Source organism: Callionymus lyra, chromosome 10 (assembly GCF_982586985.1).
Source record: "Callionymus lyra chromosome 10, fCalLyr1.hap1.1, whole genome shotgun sequence".
NCBI classification, from domain to species: Eukaryota; Metazoa; Chordata; class Actinopteri; order Syngnathiformes; family Callionymidae; genus Callionymus; species Callionymus lyra.
Window position 1 is genome coordinate 10,546,383 of NC_141827.1, and position 20,625 is coordinate 10,567,007.

The window sequence follows — 20,625 nt, forward strand, 5'->3', positions numbered from 1 at the left end:
ATGTAAAATAAAAAATAAATTAGTCCACAACGTATTAATGAAAAACAACTGAATAATATGTATTTATGTATTGACGCGATTTAAATGTAGGTTTAATGATCCATCAATAAAATCTTTCCCGTTTATTCCAAACACTTTACACAAACAATATAAAAAAAAGAGCGATTTATTCCGTCTTTCAACGTATTTCTTCTTCTGCATCGGAACACAGTAAACAACATATTTTTGATGCGAAAAATCTTTATTTACACTTTTTGACTTTACAGGCGAGTGACGTCACGCTCACGTAATGAGCAAACGTCATCAAGCCCCGCCCCTCTATGAGTTTGCAGTGTCGTCCGTCCGCCATTTTAACTCCAGCCTCAGAACAGTTGGACGCTGCGTGCTGAGTTCCCTCTCGCCTTTTAGTTTAGTTAAATACAAAAGTTTTGCGTTCCAGGGTTTTTTTTCCTCTCTCAGGGCTCAAACTGGTTTAACTGAACTTTCCTCCTCGACAGGTGTGAGCTTTAGTGTCAGCCGGAGAGTCGCAATGCCGAGCTATCCGCTCCGTGTAGCGGTTGTGTGCTCGAGCAACCAGAACCGCAGTATGGAAGCGCACAATATCCTCAGGTAAACATGAGTTCCAGAAGAAGGGATGTTTAAAATCAAACAACCGTCGACCAGGGGTTTCTTCTTCATGGGCGCCTTGGTCGGCCCCGGGATTAAAACAAATCCACCCACCGGGCCTTGAGAAGCGCTTCTACCAAGAGGACCATCATCCCAGCAGTTCTCGTCTCCCTCTGACGACAAAACACACGTTTTTCGAGTTTAATCAGAAACTCAAACAACAAAAAAAAGTATTTTTGACAATCTGATCGTTTAGAGAAGGTACTAGTTGTTCCTATGATGGATACAACAGCGCCCCCTGTAGGATGACACCCGGAAGTAGAGTTACTGCATCTGCTTTCTCACGTCACACTTCCGCTTCCCATAAAGGGGACGCGAGGTCTGGACCCCCCCTTGGACGGGGGTCGCATACAGGCACTCACACCTACGAACACTTTGAGGTCAGAAGTTGACCTCTAGGTTAGAAACTATTTTCAAGTGCTTCTGGATCCTAGTGTTGTGATACTGCAGTTAGTTTGTTCACATGCTGCAATAAAACAGACTTAAAGTCTATTTACTTTTTGAAAGTGTCAAAGGTCATTTTTGTTGCTGCCATATTTATAATCACCTGTTGTTGTTTGTTTTGTTGTTGCAGTAAAAGAGGATTCGACGTGCGGTCGTTCGGCACCGGGTCTCATGTCAAGCTCCCGGGTCCGGCCCCAGATAAGCCAAACGTGTACGACTTCAAAACGACCTACGAGCAGATGTACAACGACTTAGTGCGCAAAGACAAGGAACTGTATCCCCGGCTCTCCCCACCACACACACACAAACACACACATACATTGCAGATGAGTCTCGATTAGAGTTCCTGGATTTCACAAAGGTATGGTGACTTTGGAACTCAACGAAAAAAAATGGACTGTGACAGTTGGTAAAATGCACAGAATGGAAATGTGATATTTCGCTTTGTTATTAAAGCTCCTGGATGTTGGATATGTTCCACTACACCGGTTATGGTGAAGATTAAGTTATTTTTTCTACTAGACCATTTTTTTTTTTTTTTTTACTATTGATAGTCTTTGTTTTGTTTCCTGAAAATAAAATGGATAGTTTTAATTGGTTCGTGTACTGTGAGGAGATCTGAAAGGGTATAAATATTTAATGTGTGCACAGGTTTGGCTCATTCACCAAGAAGAAAAAAGGTCAAACACACACAGGAGATACATTCTAAAGAGGAAAAAAAAAATCACAAACAAGTTGTGCAAGAGAATGATGGTTTTTCTTTTTTTTAATTTCATATTTCGAGTGAAGGGAAACCGAAACTGGTGCCTTGAATGGGTGGCACCGTTTTCAAGTTCTTGTTTCAATGAGTCGGATTCAGTCGCCTAACCAGGAATTTTGTTCACTGAAACGGTTTCCATCTACTTCAAAGTATACATTTCAAAATATATGTTCTTTTGTACAACTTGTAAATAGAGATGTTTGTCTAAAGTCATTTTAATTTTCTGAATTTGCTTTTTGGAATTGCGTTTGATTTTTGCAGTTTTTTAATCGGTAAAATGTAAACACTCTTAATGTGACTTAAAGTAATGTCACAATGTTATTATTTACCTCCCAATGATTGCATTTTCATCATTTACGAACTTTTCGGTCAATTTTTTGTGAGAGTAAAAAAATTAAAACGGCAAAAAAACAAAAGCTTTTTATAGATACGTTAATTTTGGTCTTGCTCATCACTTTTCATTGGAAGATGCATTCTTTACAATCACCGGAAGATGTCGCCAAACCACTTGTCTTGGCGTAACCGCTCGACAGCGCCCCCTGTGGTCCACCTGAGCTATTACATCATACTGACACTAGGCTTGCAAGGTCAAACGGGTCACTGGAGCTCCGTGAGTTCGATGTCAAATGTGTGCAGTTTTTCCTTGACCTCCCCCTTCAGATACACACAGAACGGTATCCTTCACATGCTGGACCGAAACAAACGCATCAAGTCCAAGCCGGAGAGATTCCAGAACTGCAAGGAGAAGTTTGACCTGGTCATCACCTGTGAGGAGCGAGTCTACGACCAGGTGTTGGAGGGTGAGAACCGACCCCCGAGTCTCCATGTTTGTCTCCGTTAAGATGATATAACTGGTGTGTCGTTCCTCCACAGACCTGAGCTCCAGGGAGCAGGTGACGCTGCAGCCCGTCCACGTCATCAACGTGGACATCCAAGATAATCACGAAGAAGCGACGCTCGGCTCCTTCATCATCTGTGAAGTGTGTCAATCTGTGAGTGAACCAAACGTGTGTGTGAATGAAAGGTCGTTTCACCCGAGTGACCCTTGACCTCCGCCCTCAGATCCAGAGCACTGACGACATGGAGAATGAAATAGATGAACTTCTACAGGAGCTGGAGGAGAAGAACAAGCGGCCAATTCTTCATACAGTCTGTTTTTACTAACGCCAATGAATTTGTTCTTGCAATAACCACGAGCTGAGATCTCAAGCAATGGAACTTTGCACACACACACACACACACACACACGCACACACTCTCTCCGCTGTGAGAAACCCACATGCATAGACTTGTCTGGCCACATCAAGGTTCTCCCGCCTTCCCAGTCCAGCCCTGGATCCTGTCACCTCAGGGAGAGAAACCAATCATGAGTCAAACTCAAGTCCTTCTTGCTTTGGAGGAGCATATTATCTCTTCTTTTTGCTTTTTTTTCTCTTCGACATAAGATGATTTTTCAGAGATATTGAATGAAACTGCAGGTTTCTGTTCATGTGATAGTTTAAAAATGATAAAAAAAAGAAACCAGACTGTAATGTTTTTCTCTATTATTTAAGTTGCATATGCTGTATTTCAGGGTATAGTTTTTGTAATTTCTTTCTTATTTCATCTGTAAGAAGCGTCGACTAAAGAGTGCCTGATTTTCTGTATGTACATATGGAATCATTAAAGAGTCTAAGAGACTTTCTGACCAGTGACTTGTTTGACTGTCTCCATGTTGGTCCTCAAATCCATGTCTTAAGGAGGAAGGAGTTTCCTTTCTCAGCACATCTGAGTCAGATTAGGAGGCTCTGGATCCGATGTTGTTGGGCAACATTCTGTAGCCAATGATCTTTGTGCAAACATTAAATATATCTGGTCTAACGTCGCCAGAACGATGGCAGGTTATTGATGAAGATGATCTTACTCAGGGTCTCATTCATTCCTCGTGCTAATGTTCAGACTTTGTAACTCTTGGGGGCAGGAGAAGAGTAAAGGATTGTTATTCTATTCATCTTTGTCTCCTTTTCACTTTTTTTTCCTTTGATCTATGCTGTTTGCTCTTTGTTCTTTTTATTTGCACTTGCGTTTATGACACTTCTGTACCTTCTATTGTCTGCTGTGAACTGGAAAACTAGTTTCCTGAATGAGATCTTCGGAGAGATTAATAAACTCAATCTTATCTAATCTAACTCTCGACCTCATTTTAAACTGAAAGAATTTATGAAAACTTCCATAATCTTTAATATCGACTGTAAATAATCGATTTCATTAACTGGAGTAAAATCTTTCCACATTGTTTTTTCTTCACTGATATTGTGAGCAATGATCGTTCTTTCCACTAGGGGTCGTCAAATCTTTGATACGCTTAAAAAAGGCCCATAAATCTATTATTCTTACCCAAAAACGTCGTAAGAAAGAATCTTAAAGATATATATTTCAAGGCCTGATCATCCTAAAATATAACACCCCTTCTATCTCCCTGAGAAACACAAGTACATGTTGGCAGCATATTGGGCAGTTATTAATCATCATATAGTACTTAATAGCATCTTATTAAACATGACCATCGCCTTTTCTCACATTATTATTTATGAACTCATGCCTTTAATTCGTCAATTTATTTTTGGTACGCATTTTGTGGATAAACTTTTTTTTTTTTTAAATGAGACGCAAGCGTTTAATTATAATTCATTGAACAACAACTCGGGCAGACGCAACACAAATCCTTCAACACCATTTGAAATTAAATCTAAGACCAACTCAATCAACCAAATTTGAAATGTTAAAAACAATTAGAAGTTAAAGATTTTGAAAATTTAAACCATTATATAATCTTAAGAAAATGTGATGGAAGACATTTTGATGCCAATTAAGAGATATGTTTTTGATTCATGAATTGAAATACATAATACTTTATAGGATCCATGAGAACCCTGTGAATGTGATAAAAAGAAATAGAAAATGTTTAAAAAAAACAAACATGATTTGATTTAATTATATGAACAAAGATACGCCACAGTGCAGATTAGTATTCTGTAATTACACTCTGAAGTCCATTAGTACTAACATGGCACGACTCGGCGCACTTCAATCTTTAGACTTCTATTTCTCAGCTAATCTCAAACTGGGGTTCCATCTTTAGGCGGTGGTTGAGGTTTATCTTCCTTCTCCTTCCTCCCTTCACTGTCAGAGCTCTGGACCTCTGAGCAGTCCAGTCCGGTGGAGGAGGAGGAGCTGGTGTCCAGGACCGAAGCCGTCACGTCCTCAGACTTGGGGGTGTCGGTGAGGGGTAGATCGAAGCCCATTTTTCCTACAGCGCTCGCTCCCCCTAGTGGTGGAGGAGTGAGTGTTTTGGCGTCGTCGTCTCCGTGGAGCCAGTCCATCTTCTGACGGTGCTGCTTGATGGCGGCGTCCACTCGCGCGTCGATCATGGCCTCGGTCAGGATTCCGTCTTCGGAGGAATATGCCGCCGCCTACAGAAGACACAAAATATACGTTTAAAAATAAAAGTCGAGATAAGATTTTTCCTTTATACTTCCCACGTTGGGATATTTAGCAGTTACAGTACAAATAAAATGACAATAATCATGACAAGAATACATTTTAAATAAAAAAAAAATAATAATAATAATGAATAAAGTCACAGAGAATATATCAAATAATTTTTTCCTTCTCAATAAAAAAAATGTGTTTAAGCTTCAGGTGTGAAGAATTATACAGAAATATGAAGGTAATCCAGTGTTAGTACCTTAGCTAATGCTAGCTAGCGCTGAGTTTCTATCAAATTTAAAATAATTTCTTTGCCAATATTTGAGGTAGAAAAGAGATTCAGGTCAGTAAAGTGAGATACAAAAACAGGAAGACCTTTTAAACCAGGTTCTGTTCATTAGAAAAAGTAATAGAAACCCAGGTACAGCAAACAAGCGCTAGCTAGCAATAGCTAATAAACCCAGAGCTAGCTCAAAGACCATGTGTTTTACATCTCTTTTCCTGAAATAAACTAAAAAAAAAAAAAACTTGAAAATCATTCCACCTTTCTCTCCCTCACATTGAAATACAAATATAATATTAAACAAAAATTAATGGATAAAATTCACTTTTGGCAACTGAAAAATCTATTGAGACAGGAAGTGAATGGACCTTCTCACCAGAATTAATATAGTATACATGCATACAGTCCATTGAATGTCAGATTAATCCAAAAATAAAAAACATATTTGTAGAGAAAGCCTCATCTCACAAAGACCTCTTTTGTGGCATAAACAGTGATGAAAGTAAGGATAGTAAAAAAAAAAAAAAAAAAAGGGGTACACGGACCTGCCAGGCGACTCCCAGCTTAGAGATCTCTCTTCCAGACATGCCTTCTGTCCTGGTGGCGATCTCAGAACACTTGGTACCATAATCAAACTGAGCCAGCTTCATCCTCCTGCAACACACACAGGTAACACAGTCAAAGCAGGTTCTCTCATCACAACACCTGGACTGACCACTGGACAGAAGGTCTACTCACTGTCGGCCTGAAGTCGCCGGTTCGAGCACGTATCTGTCAAAGTACAAGCGAACCAGTCGCTCTCGCTCCTCCAGACCAGGAAGAGCGAAATTGACTATTTCGTCTATACGGTCGTTGATGGCCCAGTCGAACTGCTCGGGTTGGTTACTGGCCAGAACCAGCATGAACCTGCAAGAAAAGGAAAGTGATGAGAAATATTTTTACACCATTTTGAGAAACTAATAGTCGCTTTAAATGAAAAATAACTTTTTTATTTACTGTTAATAATAATCTGTCATCTCAATATTTTCATGTATAATTAGGGCTGTTTATTGGTAACAATCTGGTGACGTTACTACAGTATCACCATCACTTTGAAACCAAACTATGTCCAAACATCAGCTGGAGTCAAATGTATCTTCTCGTCCTCAGTCATGTCAAGGATCTCACGTTATTTCATTGTTCTTTTAGCTGCTGAGAATGTAATGATTGCCGCCATCTAGCGGCCGGAATCTTAATTGCAACACAATATATAAAACTTTATTGATCAATGTTAATGTTTACATTTTTTTGATGAATTATTGCATTTTCTAAAAAAAAAATTTAATGTTTGTATTGTAGTTTTTGATGGTTTATATACAACTTAAGTGTGTCAATATCTTCTTACACAATATTCAAACTAAATCATTCAGAGGTGGATGGAAGATGCTGCAAATGACAGGTTTAAAAACACAAGGATAATAATAAACGCTGTAATATTATGTAAATATTACATAAAGAAATCGAATTATTTGATCAGTTGCAAATAAACTGCTCATAAATGATGACTCAAAAGACACTTGAAGCAAACGTGAGTCATTAAAACAAACTTACTTGTTGCTTTGTTCTCCAGTTCGATACAAGAAGGCGTTGAGAGTGGCTCGCAGGTCTTCACTGATCTTCTCCTGCACGTGTGGAGAACCCATGAAATTATTGATCTAATAATGCGCGTCAACAGCAGCGACAACTCGTCGCACTTACAGTGGATCTCTTGCGTAGAAATGCGTCGGCCTCGTCGACGAACAGCAGCAGACTAGAGCAGAAGAATCAAGCTGATCAAAACGGTCTCTTAGGGACGAATACATCAGTGGCATTTGAATATTTAAATGTTATATTTAACATGTCAAATGTTGAAACTTTGAATTTTTTAAAGCTCTTTTAAATAGTTGAGTTAAAAAAAAAACTATATTAAAAGATTGAATTAGGTTGCTTTTTTTATTAAAAAAAAAATAATAATAATCGAGAATTTAAACAATACATGTACAAAAAAATGAAGTTTGATTTTGTTATTCAAATAAATTAAGAATGCATTGTCTAAATTGTAGCCTTATATATTCAGTTTCCGAAAACTGCTCTATTTTATATTGAAATGATAGATCTACAAAATAAAATATATTGAACTAAAAAAAATTGAAATGCATGTAAGAAAAACGTATTTAAAAAGAAGTTTCAAACTTAATATTTAATTATAATTAATAATTAAATACTTAAACGTCTAGGCATTTGAAATACTGATATACTTGGTCATAACCTTTACAACAACAGGCGTGTCTCACCCTCTGCGGCTGGTGGCGGCCCAGTCAAACACCTTGTGCATGGCAGTCACGCCGTCCCGACCCATGGGTGCCACGTCGCCACCGGTCATGATGGCGTAGTCCATCCCAGAATGCATTGCCAGCTTCTACTCGTAATCAGGACACATTGAAGCGGGTGGATCGACCTCGACTATCAAGTCCGTACCTTTGCAAACAGAGTCTTGCCGGTGCCTGGAGGTCCGTACATCAGGATGTTCCTGTACAGGCCGTTGTTCTGTCTGGTGTTCCGCGTTGCTATGGCGACGTCCCGCACACGCTCTTCCAGTGAAGGCTGAAGGAAGGTTTGCAAATATGAATATATATCTATATATATCCTTTATATATAATAAATAGATGTTCTTGTGCTACTTACGTTCAACACGACTCCTTCCAGTGCATCCTGAGGTTTGCTCTTCAAACGTTTCACCGTCTGGTGCAACAAGAGCACAAAGTTAAAGATTAAAAAACGTGTTTATTTGGACTCGTACTGCTGTAGTTAGATTCCCACCTTGACCGGATGCTTGACGGCTTCTGCGACAGTGAATCTAGAAGTCTCTCGCACCAGCGACGGCTTCCCCAGCCTGGCCTCGATGTACCTCCCTGCCACCCCGGTCGCGTTTCTCGCAGAGTATACGCCGACGGCTAGGAGCGTCAATCCTGCCACCTGGTGGTGGAGCGAGAACAATTGGTTAGCAATGCTTATGAAGAAAGAAAGACTGAGGTAGAGTTCAGAGTATTTGACTTAAAGAAAATTTCAATAAAGTGAACCGATTTCCTTTGTGCAGGAAGAAAAGATTTAGTATCTGGTTGTTCAATGTTATGACCTTCACAAGTCCAGGTCTATTGACTTAACAGGGCTTTTGCCCACCCGCTAGCTCCTTTTTCCTGTGCCCTAACCCCATTCTTTCTCTCCGCTCGCTCACTCACTCACTTCCTTCTCTCCGCTCGCTCACTCACTTCCTTCTCTCCGCTCGCTCACTCACTTCCTTCTCTCCGCTCGCTCACTCACTTCCTTCTCTCCGCTCGCTCACTCACTTCCTTCTCTCCGCTCGCTCACTCACTTCCTTCTCTCCGCTCGCTCACTCACTTCCTTCTCTCCGCTCACTCACTCACTTCCTTCTCTCCGCTCGCTCACTCACTTCCTTCTCTCCGCTCGCTCACTCACTTCCTTCTCTCCGCTCGCTCACTCACTTCCTTCTCTCCGCTCGCTCACTCACTTCCTTCTCTCCGCTCGCTCACTCACTTCCTTCTCTCTGCTCGCTCACTTCCTTCTTCTCCGCTCGCTCACTTCCTTCTTCTCCGCTCGCTCACTTCCTTCTTCTCCGCTAGCTCCCTTTTTCTCCCCGCTAGCTCCCTTATTTCTCGCTCCCTTCTTTCACGCCGCTAGCTCCCTTCTTTCTCTCCGCTAGCTCCCTTATTTCTCGCTCCCTTCTTTCTCTCCGCTATCTCCCTTCATTCTCCCCGCTAGCTCCCTTATTTCTCGCTCCCTTCTTTCACGCCGCTAGCTCCCTTCTTTCTCCCCGCTAGCTCCCTTCTTCCTCTCCGCTAGCTCCCTTATTTCTCTCCGCTATCTCCCTTCTTTCACGCCGCTAGCTCCCTTCTTTCTCTCCACTAGCTCCCTTCTTTCTCGCTCCCTTCTTTCTCTCCGCCATCTCCCTTCTTTCTCCCCCCTAGCTGCCTTCTTCGCCGCTAGCTTCTTTTTCTCTACGTTTTTCCTTCTCTAGCTTTTTGATACACTAGCTCTTTTTCCTTCCTTCATAGCTTAATCTTGCTCCATCACTCAGAATAGCAGTAACAAAGTGTCCTGAACTATAAATGAAGAACCCAGAAGTCTTACCGTTGCAGTGACTTTGTCCCAGTCGGACACGAAAGCCCGGAATCCTTCACCAAACACGGCTCCTGCAGTTCTGAACGAAAGAACATGACCCTCGTGAGGAAAATGCTGACATGACAGTTTGAGAATCTCCAGTTACTTGATGGACTCCAGGACCGTCTGTCTGTGTTCCGCCGCCTTCAGCCGGATCTGCTCCCGGATGATGTCGGCGTTCTCTCGCTCCGTCTTGGCGCGAGCCTGAGCCTCGGCCTCCACGCGCAGCATCTCGTTCTTGTGCCTCAGGCTCATCTCGTGCTCTATCGTGGCTGCCGTCACAAAAGGTCTACAGTCAACATCCGGCTTTTATTTAACGTCCGACGTGAAGGAGACGTTACCTTTTCTCATGGCCTCTTGTTTCTGCACGGACTCCTCCTGCCGCCGGAGATTCTCCTCGTTCAGGGCTTGCTGTAAACGCAACATTTTTTAAATACTATTCAAAAGCGTTTAAATTCATGTGAACTCACCTGCTGCCTAAGTTGGTCCTCGTATCTCTGCCGGGCGAGTTTGTCCTGGTACTGAGCCCTCTGGTCGAACGAACAGAACTTTGAGCACGAGAACTTTCCGGGCTACATAAACAAACTCTTAAGTAGTTCCATCTTACCGCTTGATGCTGCTTCGTTTCCTCATTCAGAGTTTTCCTCCGTTCTTCACCCTGGATCTTCATCTGATCGCCCTTCAGCTGCTCCACAGCCGCCTCGTACTCCTGAGACGGTCGAACACAAGGTGTCGGCAACGGTGAACATTTCATTTTTAACTCAAATAGAAAAAGACTATTATTAAAACGTTAGGCTGTTATCAGTTAGTACAATCAGAACTGATTGATTTAAAAGAGAATTTAGCGCTATATAGTCCAAAACATACGGTAAATTAAGTTATGTCATGGCTTTAATTAAGTACATATTTGAAGTGGGTCTACAAGAATAAATGTTTTTTGTTAACTACTGGAAGGGATTAGTCCAGTTAGAGGTATTTGAATAGAAACAAAAAACCTCTAGTGGTTATATAGCGCAAATGCGATAGAGGGATGGCTTGTGGGAGATCAGAAATCTGCTGTGTGTAACCAGTTACACAACGGTTAGAAGCCTTGATTACAAAAGTAGAACGAAATTGACAGTTTCTTGGTTGATTGGTAAAAAAAAAGGCAACTTCAGTAACTAAACTCACTGTGAGCCACAGACAACACAGATTTTATGTTTGTACTCTCACCACAGATTAGTTCTATATTCAGCTAAAAGGAAACATTAAATCCTACGAGGTAAAGGTGATGACTGAGGATGAGAGGATACAGTCGACTAAAACAGCTTTTAAAGCTGATATTTAGCAATATTTTGGTTTCAAAATAAACAAAATCAGTAACGACTTTGTCAAGGGTCGTGTGGTCTGTAACACCAGAGTTCAGTACTCGACAATACTACAAATATATCCTTGTTACTACAGTATCACGACATATCGTATTGTCCCCCTGTAACGCAAGTAAGTAAGTAAGTAATTTTTATTAGTATAGCGCTTTTCCAGACCAGGGTCACAAAGCGCTTAAACAATCAAAACAATACTCAATAAAGTATATACTTTAAAGGTCAAGATAAACCTGATAACACAACAGGAGTTCCAGAAAGCCTGAACAAATAAAAACGTCTTAAGATGTTTCTTGAAGGAGTCAGTAGATCCATCAAGCGTATCGTATTGCCAAATTCTAGACAAATTGACCTTTTGGTAGTCATTTTATTTTAAGTGTTGTTTTGATTGTTTAAGCGATTTGTGACCCTGGTCTGGAAAAGCGCTATACAAATATAAATTACCTACTTACTTACAATACACACCTCTGCCTACAACTAAGGTATTATGTTTGAATTGTATGTAAATAGAAAAAATACTTTTCACCCTCCATCTCTAAACAACAAACGGGGTCAATAAAACATTGCACCCCCAAGTTAAAGTGTTCCTCGACCTTCAGGTCGTACTAGTTTCAAAATGTAAACACCGTTTGTTTGTGAAGGAGATGAACGATAACAACTGAGGGTCTCGCCAACACTTAACAAAGATTCTATTCTCTCAGACGTGAACACTCTTCTCTTCTCAGTGGAACCTTCACCATCATCCTCACATCTATCTCTGAGAACTGCAGGCCACACAAGTCTGTACCTTGATCTTGGTCTGGTGCTCCATCTGTGTCGACTGCTCCTGCATCCGAGCCAAGTCCAGAGCTTCTTTCGCATGACCTGAGGGAATATTGAACCACAGTTTATGACCTTTTGCTGAACAAGAATGACTTCAGGTGAGAAGTCACTCATTCATTGATCCATTCATTCATTCACCGTCTATCTCCACAAAGTGGGTTTTAAACCCTCAAGAATGTCAAGGATGATAAAACCTTCAATACATTTCAACACCTGAACCTGAACCATTTAATAACTGTTTATCTCGTGAGCCTGGGCCTCCTTACCTGAAGTGTTGCATCACTGAACGGACACAATTTTTATCACCACATTTAAAATAAAAATAAAGAATTGTCACATCCTCACGTCCTCACGAGATCAAACCCCGAACACTCACGAGATTTGTCGAGGTCTTTGGCCGCCTGAGCAGCTCTCTCCAGCCCGGTGGGATCGAAGTTGCTCCATTTGTCCTTGGGTTTATCTCCGCCGCCGCTCGCGCCTCCGGCCGGCGGAGGAGGCGGAGGCGGGACCGGGAGACCGGGAGGCACCTCCGGCTGAGCCTTGTTCAGGCCAAAGAGCCACGACATGCTTGGACTTTTATTAAATAAGAGCAAGTTTCAAGCAGGAGGAGAAGCTTCGCAGCAGCCGGAGATCTGTCACTGACACACTCGTGGTCACGCCGCAGTCTTCTGCGCAGGCGCAACAACCGTGGACACGCCTTTGTGAATAAGACGCGCTCTGATTGGCTGCAGGGCAGCAAGTGAGCTTCTCATTGACTGTGACGTCACACGTTTTTGAGCAGAGGTCACGTACCCGCCACGCCCCCAAACTCGCTACGGTAACCTCAGAGGCTCAAACTTAGGTAATTCATCGAGAAGAAAAAAACCCTCAATTTCTTGCATCAGTCGTAGAGAGGTGACTTTTTGACCTTCAAGTATCTGCTGAAGGACAAATATTGATAAAATAAAACGTGTTCAACACCATCTGGATTTTGAAAACAAATTAGAATCACGAAAGTTTGTGGCACTGACAGCAAAGGATAAATAGAGTGAAATAAATATAAAGAATTAATGGACTGAAATAAAACAACCAAGCTGTTAGCTTCAAAATAATTGATAAAATATGAAAAATAAAAATAATCAATAAAATCTGGACAGCAGACTGCAATTCTAGAATTACGTTGTTTTCATGTCATTTGGTGTTGGTGTTTAGAATTAATATATACTCTATAATATTTAAATTGTTTTTAATTAGCCAATTGCAGCACGTGCACTAGTTTAAAATGCTAAACGTTGCAGTTCCAGTTTTTTATTAATAGGCAGGTTTTGGATTGTTAGTCTTAATCCTGAACAATTCCTAATTTTGACCTTGGTTGTCCTTGAAGAAAATAGTTATATTATCTTAGAACATGAGTTTATGTTCTTGTATTGTTTAACATACAACTGTAGGTGAATTTGTTGCTTAAAAGATCACAAACAAGTTGACATTATATCAGCCTCAAATTTTTAATTCCCACAAAAGAATAAAAAATTCAATTAGACAGTGTAAAAAAAAAAAAGAGAAAAAAACACAACAAACATGAGTGTAAGACACAATGGGGACATAAACATATAATGTTACAGTTACATCATGTTTGGCCGGCAGAACAATAAATTACACCTTTACTTTCCTGCGATTCATTTGCATGACAAAACAATGGTTGGGACCTTTAGATTATCATTGTTGTAAAGAAAACGTCCCCACAGGTCGCATTAATCTTTTTGAACCACAAAAAGACAATACCTGTTAAGTGTATGATCCAGACTGTAACTTGTATCACATGACCGTGTTAATAGAATGTTCTTAAACAAGTAAATAACTATCAACTTGGCATATTTTTGTTATGTATTCAATGTAACCAACTGAGTCATGATCATCTTGTAGGTAAATCCCAATCTTTGGAATCATATTGCATCGCGAAGGCCGCTATTATTACTGTGTCCACATGACACGGGAGAAGACTCCAGCAGGCTCTTTGCCATCTCCAAGTGCTGCACTAAAACCTTCTTCCCTGCGAGCCCTTGCCAGCTTGGCGAGGGCTGTGAATGTTCTGGGCTCGGTGATGGCGATGTCAGAGAGAACCCGGCGGTTAAGGTGACAACTGCTCTGTTGGGAGAAGAAACCAAAAACAGTTACATCGCAATGTTGAGAAGGAATTCAAGACTAGAGATTACCCTTGTGAGGTTATGGATGAGGATAGGGTACTTCAAGCCATGCTCTCGCGATGCTGCAGCAATGCGTGTGATCCACAGCTGGAAAATGAGAAAAAAAACATAAAAAATACAATTTAATGAGATGATTTTGACAGTTGTTTAAGTACACAGTGGTTGTTGCTCTTTCACAGTAACAACACAAGTGTCCTTTGTTAGTGACAGGAATGTATTATTAGGGCTGTGTATTGAACTTCAGTTCTTTTGTGGCACTGACCAGCTACTGCGATTGTAGAGTATCGAAAATTCTTCGTCAAAACTTGATTATGTGTTGTTTCTTTCCAGTTAGAAACCGCTTGAAATTTATCAAAGCTGAAGAATGAAAGTTAAAATATGTACAAAGTGTGATACCATTTTCATTTTTATTTAATTTTCTTTCAAAATTGGTATCCAGGTGAAGGTATTTGTATCGAAAATGTTCAATATCCAGTCTTGTGTATTAAACATTTTAACATGATTTATCTGACCTTATCTGCAATTAAAAAGCTAAACTTGTAAGTAAGTAAGTAATTTTTATTTATATAGCGCTTTTCCAGACCAGGGTCACAAAGCGCTTAAACAATCCAAACAATATTCAATAAAGTATATACTTTAAAGATCAAGATAAAACTGATAACACAACAGGAGTTCCAGAAAACAAGGAAAAGCCTGAACAAATAGAAACGTCTTAAGATGTTTCTTAAAGGAGTCAGAAGACTCTAAAGGTTGAGCAAAGGATGGGTTCATTTTATGCAATATTGGTATTAAAAATTAATATATTTTGATCCATTACGTAGAAGCTTCAACTAGTCTCAGCGACATCATTTCATTTGATTTTTATTTCCTACAAACAGTAACTCACGGTTCTCATGTTACGTTTCTTCAGTTGTCTGGCTTTGGTCGCATAAACAAATGCCCTCCTAACAGCTCGGACTGCGAGGCTGTAGCAGCGGTTCTTTCTGCCTCTAAAGTGCTGCAAGAAAAACATAACATTTCCATGAGAACACTTTAACATTCACACCCAATATTTCATTGATGTTAAAAACAAAAACCATGGAAGTCATGAAGTGCTAGTCTTACTTTTGCATACTTGACAAGCTCTTTAACCTTCCAGTATCGATCAGGTCCGCGATTTCTCACCCAACATGATAAAGTGAGAAAAACCATCGCTTATAAGGGTTTTATCTTCTTTAGCAGCGTAAAGAATTGGATAATAAAGCTGGTTGACCTCAGATGCACATGGACTGTCTTCAGTGTAGCTGCTGCGCGTGTGGTGCTTTAGCTAGGCAGCGGCTCGCTTGTTTTATAACACTGAACCTCCCTGACAGTAATGCCCTTCTTCCATCAAAGTTACACGCATTAAAAAAAGCTCTATTTCTAAGTAAAATATACGAAAATAATAATAAGATTTGCGATGTTTTAACAACGATTTACATCGCTTTAAAAAAAATAATGGCTGTGCAATTTTAAAACGGTGGGGGGGACTTTGGATAAACCAAGCGCTCCTTGTGATCACGTCACGCAGCGGTGGTTGCGGTCACAGGAAATCCAAAATGTCGCTGGGAGCTGTCACGTCCTTGAGCCGCTGTGGCCTCCTGGCCCTCCGCTCCCCCGCCGGGATGGTGGTGAGTTACACGATCGTGTGGATAATATAAATGATGTCTCGTCTCATATGTCCGGGCGAGGAGAACTTTCTAACCAAAGTAAAAAAGCTGGAAAAAAGCTCTGTGTGCTAGCTGTAGCTAGCGTTACGTAGTCTGGCTAGCGACTAGCTTTGTGGTCAAAACAAACTCTTAAATGCTAAATTTAGTTGTTTTTTTAAAGATTGATCGAACCTTTTTAACAACAGCAATGACGACAACAGATAACCAACTTTAAAAGAAGAATATTTAAAGTATTCGTGTGCAGGCTACTAGTTATTTATAGTACGATAAACATTCATGGAAGTTATCATGAAAGTAAACAAATACAACTTGACATCATTTTGGTAATAGTGATATAATAGAAGCTGATTTATATTGTATATAACCAAGACCCGAGTAGCAACGTGTTAATACGTAGATTTAAGTCGTGAATTAATGTCCAAGTTGTAAAATACAGCATTCGACAGAAGATCACTTAAAGAGACTTACAACAACAATATTGCAAATCTTTGTCTAAAGAATTATCTGGAGTTTATTACAAATATATCCTTGCTTCTAAAGTATTGCAATATATCATATCGTTGTCCCTGTATCGTGATTCTAATGGTATCACTAGATTCTTGCCAGTACACATCCATATATACATATATATTATATAGTAGTATTGATGAGTACTTTGACTCTGGTGTTGCAGAAATTACAGACCACATGACTCTTGACTCATTTGTTTTGAAGCCAAAATGTGTCAATACATCAGCTTTAAAAACTGCTGGACCGTATCCTCTCGTCCTCAGTCATCAATGGGATCTTGCAGGATTTCATTGTTCCTTTGGCTGTGAATAAAACAATTGAATTTCAACACAATAATGAACAAACGCCATGAATATTTGCATGTTAATTGTTAAATGAAAAATAAATCTTTTTTTTTAAGTGACAGTGCTGTCGAATATCGTTATAGTAATTTCATGAAGTAAATCGGTAAAATATTGTCTAACACCCAGAGTATATTTATTCATATATTATTGTTCAATACTTCTTCATGTGTGGTTCCAGGCGGTCCGGTGTGCTCAGACTGCGGCCGCTCCTGCAGCACAACCCAGGATAAAAAAGTTTCAGATCTACAGATGGGACCCGGACACTCCTGGAGATAAGCCTCGTATGCAGACGTACGAGATCGACCTCAACACGTGAGTTCAGGAGTCCTTAAAGTACACGCATGTAACGCTACACAGATGACTGAAAACGACTCGATGTGAGGAGATGTACTCCTTATGTACATGGTGCAGACACAATAAATGATCCTGGCAGTAGTTGATGATCATGGGTGTTACCTGGTGGATGCATTTGGATAATATTCACGATACTTGACTGAAGAAGCCACTTTATTTTTGCAATTACTGTAGTAGTTTCTCAAAAGTTTGGTGCGGAGTTGTGTTTGACAGCAGCTTGATTTCTCCACCACAGCGGCTGATCGAGCAGTTTTCTTCACACTTGTATCATCTTTTAGATCTGCATTTATTTACTAGATGCATCACAATCACAGCAGTTCTCACCCGGAATACTGCATTAGTTCGACGTGTGCGAGCGCTTGTGTTCACGTCACACACTTTTCCACGTCCAGTATTTGCACTGGTGCTGTCGCCACATCTGATTTAGTTTCATTGTGTAAACTTGGCCCACGTTGTTGTACATTAGTTTGTCGTATATACACGTTTCATCTTTCAAATAGTTTACTTTAAACAATTTATTTTATCTTCTGTTCTCTGCAGTTCAAGTCACTTCGTCTTCATCATCAAACTTGAACCCAAGTCAACTGGAACACACATAAGCACTTAAAACTTGTGACCAGTCCAACAAGTGAAACCATGTTTTAATCAAAGATTTAAAAAAAAAAAAAAAAAAAAGTCTGTTGAGTCACACCATCTGTCTTGTCTATTTGTTTAAGCCAAAAACACAATCCAGCCTCTTGGCCGTGTCCGATCGCGATGTTGACAACAGCTCCACTGAATGTTGGCTCCCGACTGACGACCAGTGTTTTCTCCTCAGATGTGGCCCCATGGTTCTGGACGCCCTGATTAAGATCAAGAACGAGATGGACTCCACTCTGACTTTCCGCCGCTCGTGCAGAGAAGGTTGTTGCCGTTTTCTTTCTACAGAAAAAGTCTGCAAGTTGTTAGTCTAGATTGAGGGAGCCCCTCGTGAACACGCACAAAAGTTAGCCCCGAAATAATACTGGCAGAAGGCGACGCTGACAATGGGATCATGTTTGGAAAGAAACGAGTTTCAAATATAGAGCCAGCATATGTTTTAAAAACGCCAGCATCCATTTCAATCTTAAGGATTAGCATCCCTCCGCTTGATAGCTTCTAGCATTAGCATTTAGCATCATCATTAGCATTAGCATCAGCTTCAGCATTAGCACCATGCTCCTGTAAAGTTTGTCTACACCGCATGTAAGAGATTTATTTCCTTGCTTTATGAAGCTGGAAACCCTGACCTTCATATTCTGTGTCGTTGATGCAGGTATCTGTGGCTCTTGTGCGATGAACATCAACGGAGGCAACACTCTGGCGTGCCTGAACAAGATCGAGGTCGACGTCAGCAAACCCACCAAGATCTACCCGCTGCCACACATGTATGTGGTCAAAGACCTGGTTCCCGTGAGTCTCCTGGATCACGCGTTACTGCATCGTGAGCACGAATGTCTGACGCTGTGTGTGTTCGACGATGCTCTCGCAGGACATGAGTAACTTCTACGCCCAGTACAAGTCCATAGAACCGTATCTGAAGAAGAAGGACGGGACCAAGGAGGGGAAGGAGCAGTACCTGCAGAGTGTGGAGGACAGACAGAAGCTGGTGAGACGCCGTCGTTGTGATGCGTTGATGGACTTGTGTGTTTATTTTTCTGCCTCTGTGTGTGTGTGTGTGTGTGTGTGTGCAGGACGGCTTGTACGAGTGTATCCTGTGCGCCTGCTGCAGCACCAGCTGTCCCAGCTACTGGTGGAACGGAGACAAATACCTGGGACCGGCCGTTCTCATGCAGGTACATGTGTTTTTATGTCGGCGCTTTTTGAGATTTTGGAAAATCAATTAAAATCTCTGCACGTTTCTTTGTGTTCACATGGTTCACCAGGGCTTGACTTTTTTCAGCAGTTAATTTTTGGCGTTTTTTTTGGGTTAAAAAATGTTTAGGGGTTAGTTTACAGATTATTTAGATTTTAGAGAATCACCTTTTCCATGTCCAAATTGTTTCACATCCCTTTTTAGACTTTTTATTTTTGGGGCTTTTTTCTCAATTAAAATAAAATTGGAGAGAAAAAAATCCCAGATTTGGGGGATTTTTCTTTTGGATCACATTTTTAAAATTGGCGCATATTCCTTTGTCTTCATTTTTCCCACCTCTTCCTGTATTTTTTTTTATCCTTTTTAATTCATTCACATTTTGGGGCATTTTTTTCTCAAAGTAAAAAATATATATATTTTACATTCAGATTCTTGACATTCAGAAAGTCACATTTACAAGATTTGAACTTTGGTTTTGTGATATTATTATGCATTTTTAGAAACGTTCATTTAACCCTCGTGTTATCTCAGGGTCAAGGTGACCAAAATGCCCGAAAAACAAATGTGTTTGTGGTATCCCATGTGTTTTTTTCTGACCGCCGGGTCACCTTGACCCAGAGATAACACACAAGTTAAGGGTATTTCTTTAGCAGTGCAATTAAAAAAAAAATGCAATTTGTGTTTTAAGAATCAAATTTGCTACAGATCTCTTCGTTCAAATGTTCCACCGAGGCATGAACTTGCTGCACTTTCATCCATCTTCCGAAAAAGTATAATTTTGGGCATGTTTTAAAAAAGCATTTCTTCTGGACATGAACTCTGTGGTTCTCCTCAGGCCTATCGCTGGATGATCGACTCCCGAGACGACTTCACTGCGGAGCGTCTGTCGAAGCTGCAGGATCCGTTCTCCCTGTATCGCTGCCACACCATCATGAACTGCACCAAGACCTGTCCCAAAGTAGGTCTTTACTCTTTACTGCCCTCTGGTGGACAGACGTGGGAGAGTTTCTAGTTTGATGTAGAATATTTGAGGAAGTGTCTTGAGTTAAATACGAAGGTCGTGTCCGTCACATGCTCAGTGTCGTCGTTTGCCTCGGCAGGGTTTGAATCCAGGAAAAGCCATCGCTGAGATCAAGAAGATGATGGCCACGTACCAGGAGAAGAAGTCCGCAGCCGTTTGATCCGCTCGTCCTCCAGAACCTCTTCACCCTCCATTGTAACTTGCGCTCGGAGACGGTTCTGACGGATCGGCACTGCCAGCACACGAGTCTGAACCACTTGTGTTTTACAAACGCACATGTACAGAGTAGCTGCAGGAGCGTGTGAGTCCAGTGTGTGTGTGTGCGAGAGAGAGAGTGTGTGTGTGAGAGAGGATGTTGCTTCATAAACCATGTATCTATTTCCAGCCCATTCTTAAAGTTAGATCCAAACCAGTTCGACAACAACAACTCCAACCCGCCAGCTGTACTTTGTGACAATAAATAAATCGGTATCTTAAATGTTTGTTGTTTTTTTAACTTTATTTTGATATTTATTCAAGGATTTGAAGGTGAAATACGTTACCGAGGTGATGGAGACGTAAAGATATGAGATGAAACATCAGCAATAAAAATAAGAATTCTACCACGAGTTATAAATGTATTAACTAAACATATATTTTAACAAGTACTACAACAAAATATGGTGTCTAATGAAGCGAGACAACTTCATT

At 40.7% G+C, this 20,625-nt stretch overlaps 4 protein-coding genes across 4 annotated transcripts; 2 read left to right on the top strand and 2 right to left on the bottom strand.

The window, feature by feature from the left end:
- Positions 1–356: 356 nt before the first annotated feature.
- On the top strand, positions 357–3,564 carry ssu72 (SSU72 homolog, RNA polymerase II CTD phosphatase). The gene is made up of 5 exons (XM_087801336.1): positions 357–609; positions 1,241–1,384; positions 2,531–2,670; positions 2,744–2,862; positions 2,933–3,564. Exons 1-5 carry the CDS (start codon positions 530–532, stop codon positions 3,032–3,034), a joined length of 585 nt encoding a protein of 194 aa, XP_087657462.1. The 5' UTR covers positions 357–529; the 3' UTR covers positions 3,035–3,564.
- Positions 3,565–4,813: 1,249 nt separating this feature from the next.
- On the bottom strand, positions 4,814–12,647 carry atad3 (ATPase family AAA domain containing 3). Its single transcript, XM_087800078.1, has 16 exons — positions 12,378–12,647; positions 11,967–12,043; positions 10,426–10,527; positions 10,289–10,348; positions 10,160–10,229; positions 9,925–10,090; positions 9,789–9,858; positions 8,460–8,615; positions 8,325–8,381; positions 8,118–8,243; positions 7,934–8,058; positions 7,359–7,410; positions 7,212–7,282; positions 6,360–6,527; positions 6,167–6,275; positions 4,814–5,322 (listed from the first exon to the last, which is right to left on the bottom strand). Exons 1-16 carry the CDS (start codon positions 12,565–12,567, stop codon positions 4,969–4,971), a joined length of 1,953 nt encoding a protein of 650 aa, XP_087656204.1. The 5' UTR covers positions 12,568–12,647; the 3' UTR covers positions 4,814–4,968.
- Positions 12,648–13,466: 819 nt separating this feature from the next.
- mrpl20 (mitochondrial ribosomal protein L20) lies at positions 13,467–15,475 on the bottom strand. The gene is made up of 4 exons (XM_087800836.1): positions 15,289–15,475; positions 15,071–15,181; positions 14,194–14,271; positions 13,467–14,125 (listed from the first exon to the last, which is right to left on the bottom strand). The coding sequence occupies exons 1-4, from the start codon at positions 15,373–15,375 to the stop codon at positions 13,952–13,954; spliced, it is 450 nt and encodes a 149-aa protein (XP_087656962.1). The 5' UTR covers positions 15,376–15,475; the 3' UTR covers positions 13,467–13,951.
- A 266-nt stretch (positions 15,476–15,741) lies between these two features.
- sdhb (succinate dehydrogenase complex, subunit B, iron sulfur (Ip)) lies at positions 15,742–20,413 on the top strand. The gene is made up of 8 exons (XM_087801301.1): positions 15,742–15,833; positions 16,905–17,038; positions 17,898–17,983; positions 18,375–18,511; positions 18,591–18,707; positions 18,793–18,894; positions 19,750–19,872; positions 20,015–20,413. Exons 1-8 carry the CDS (start codon positions 15,762–15,764, stop codon positions 20,093–20,095), a joined length of 852 nt encoding a protein of 283 aa, XP_087657427.1. The 5' UTR covers positions 15,742–15,761; the 3' UTR covers positions 20,096–20,413.
- The last annotated feature ends 212 nt before the right edge of the window (positions 20,414–20,625 follow it).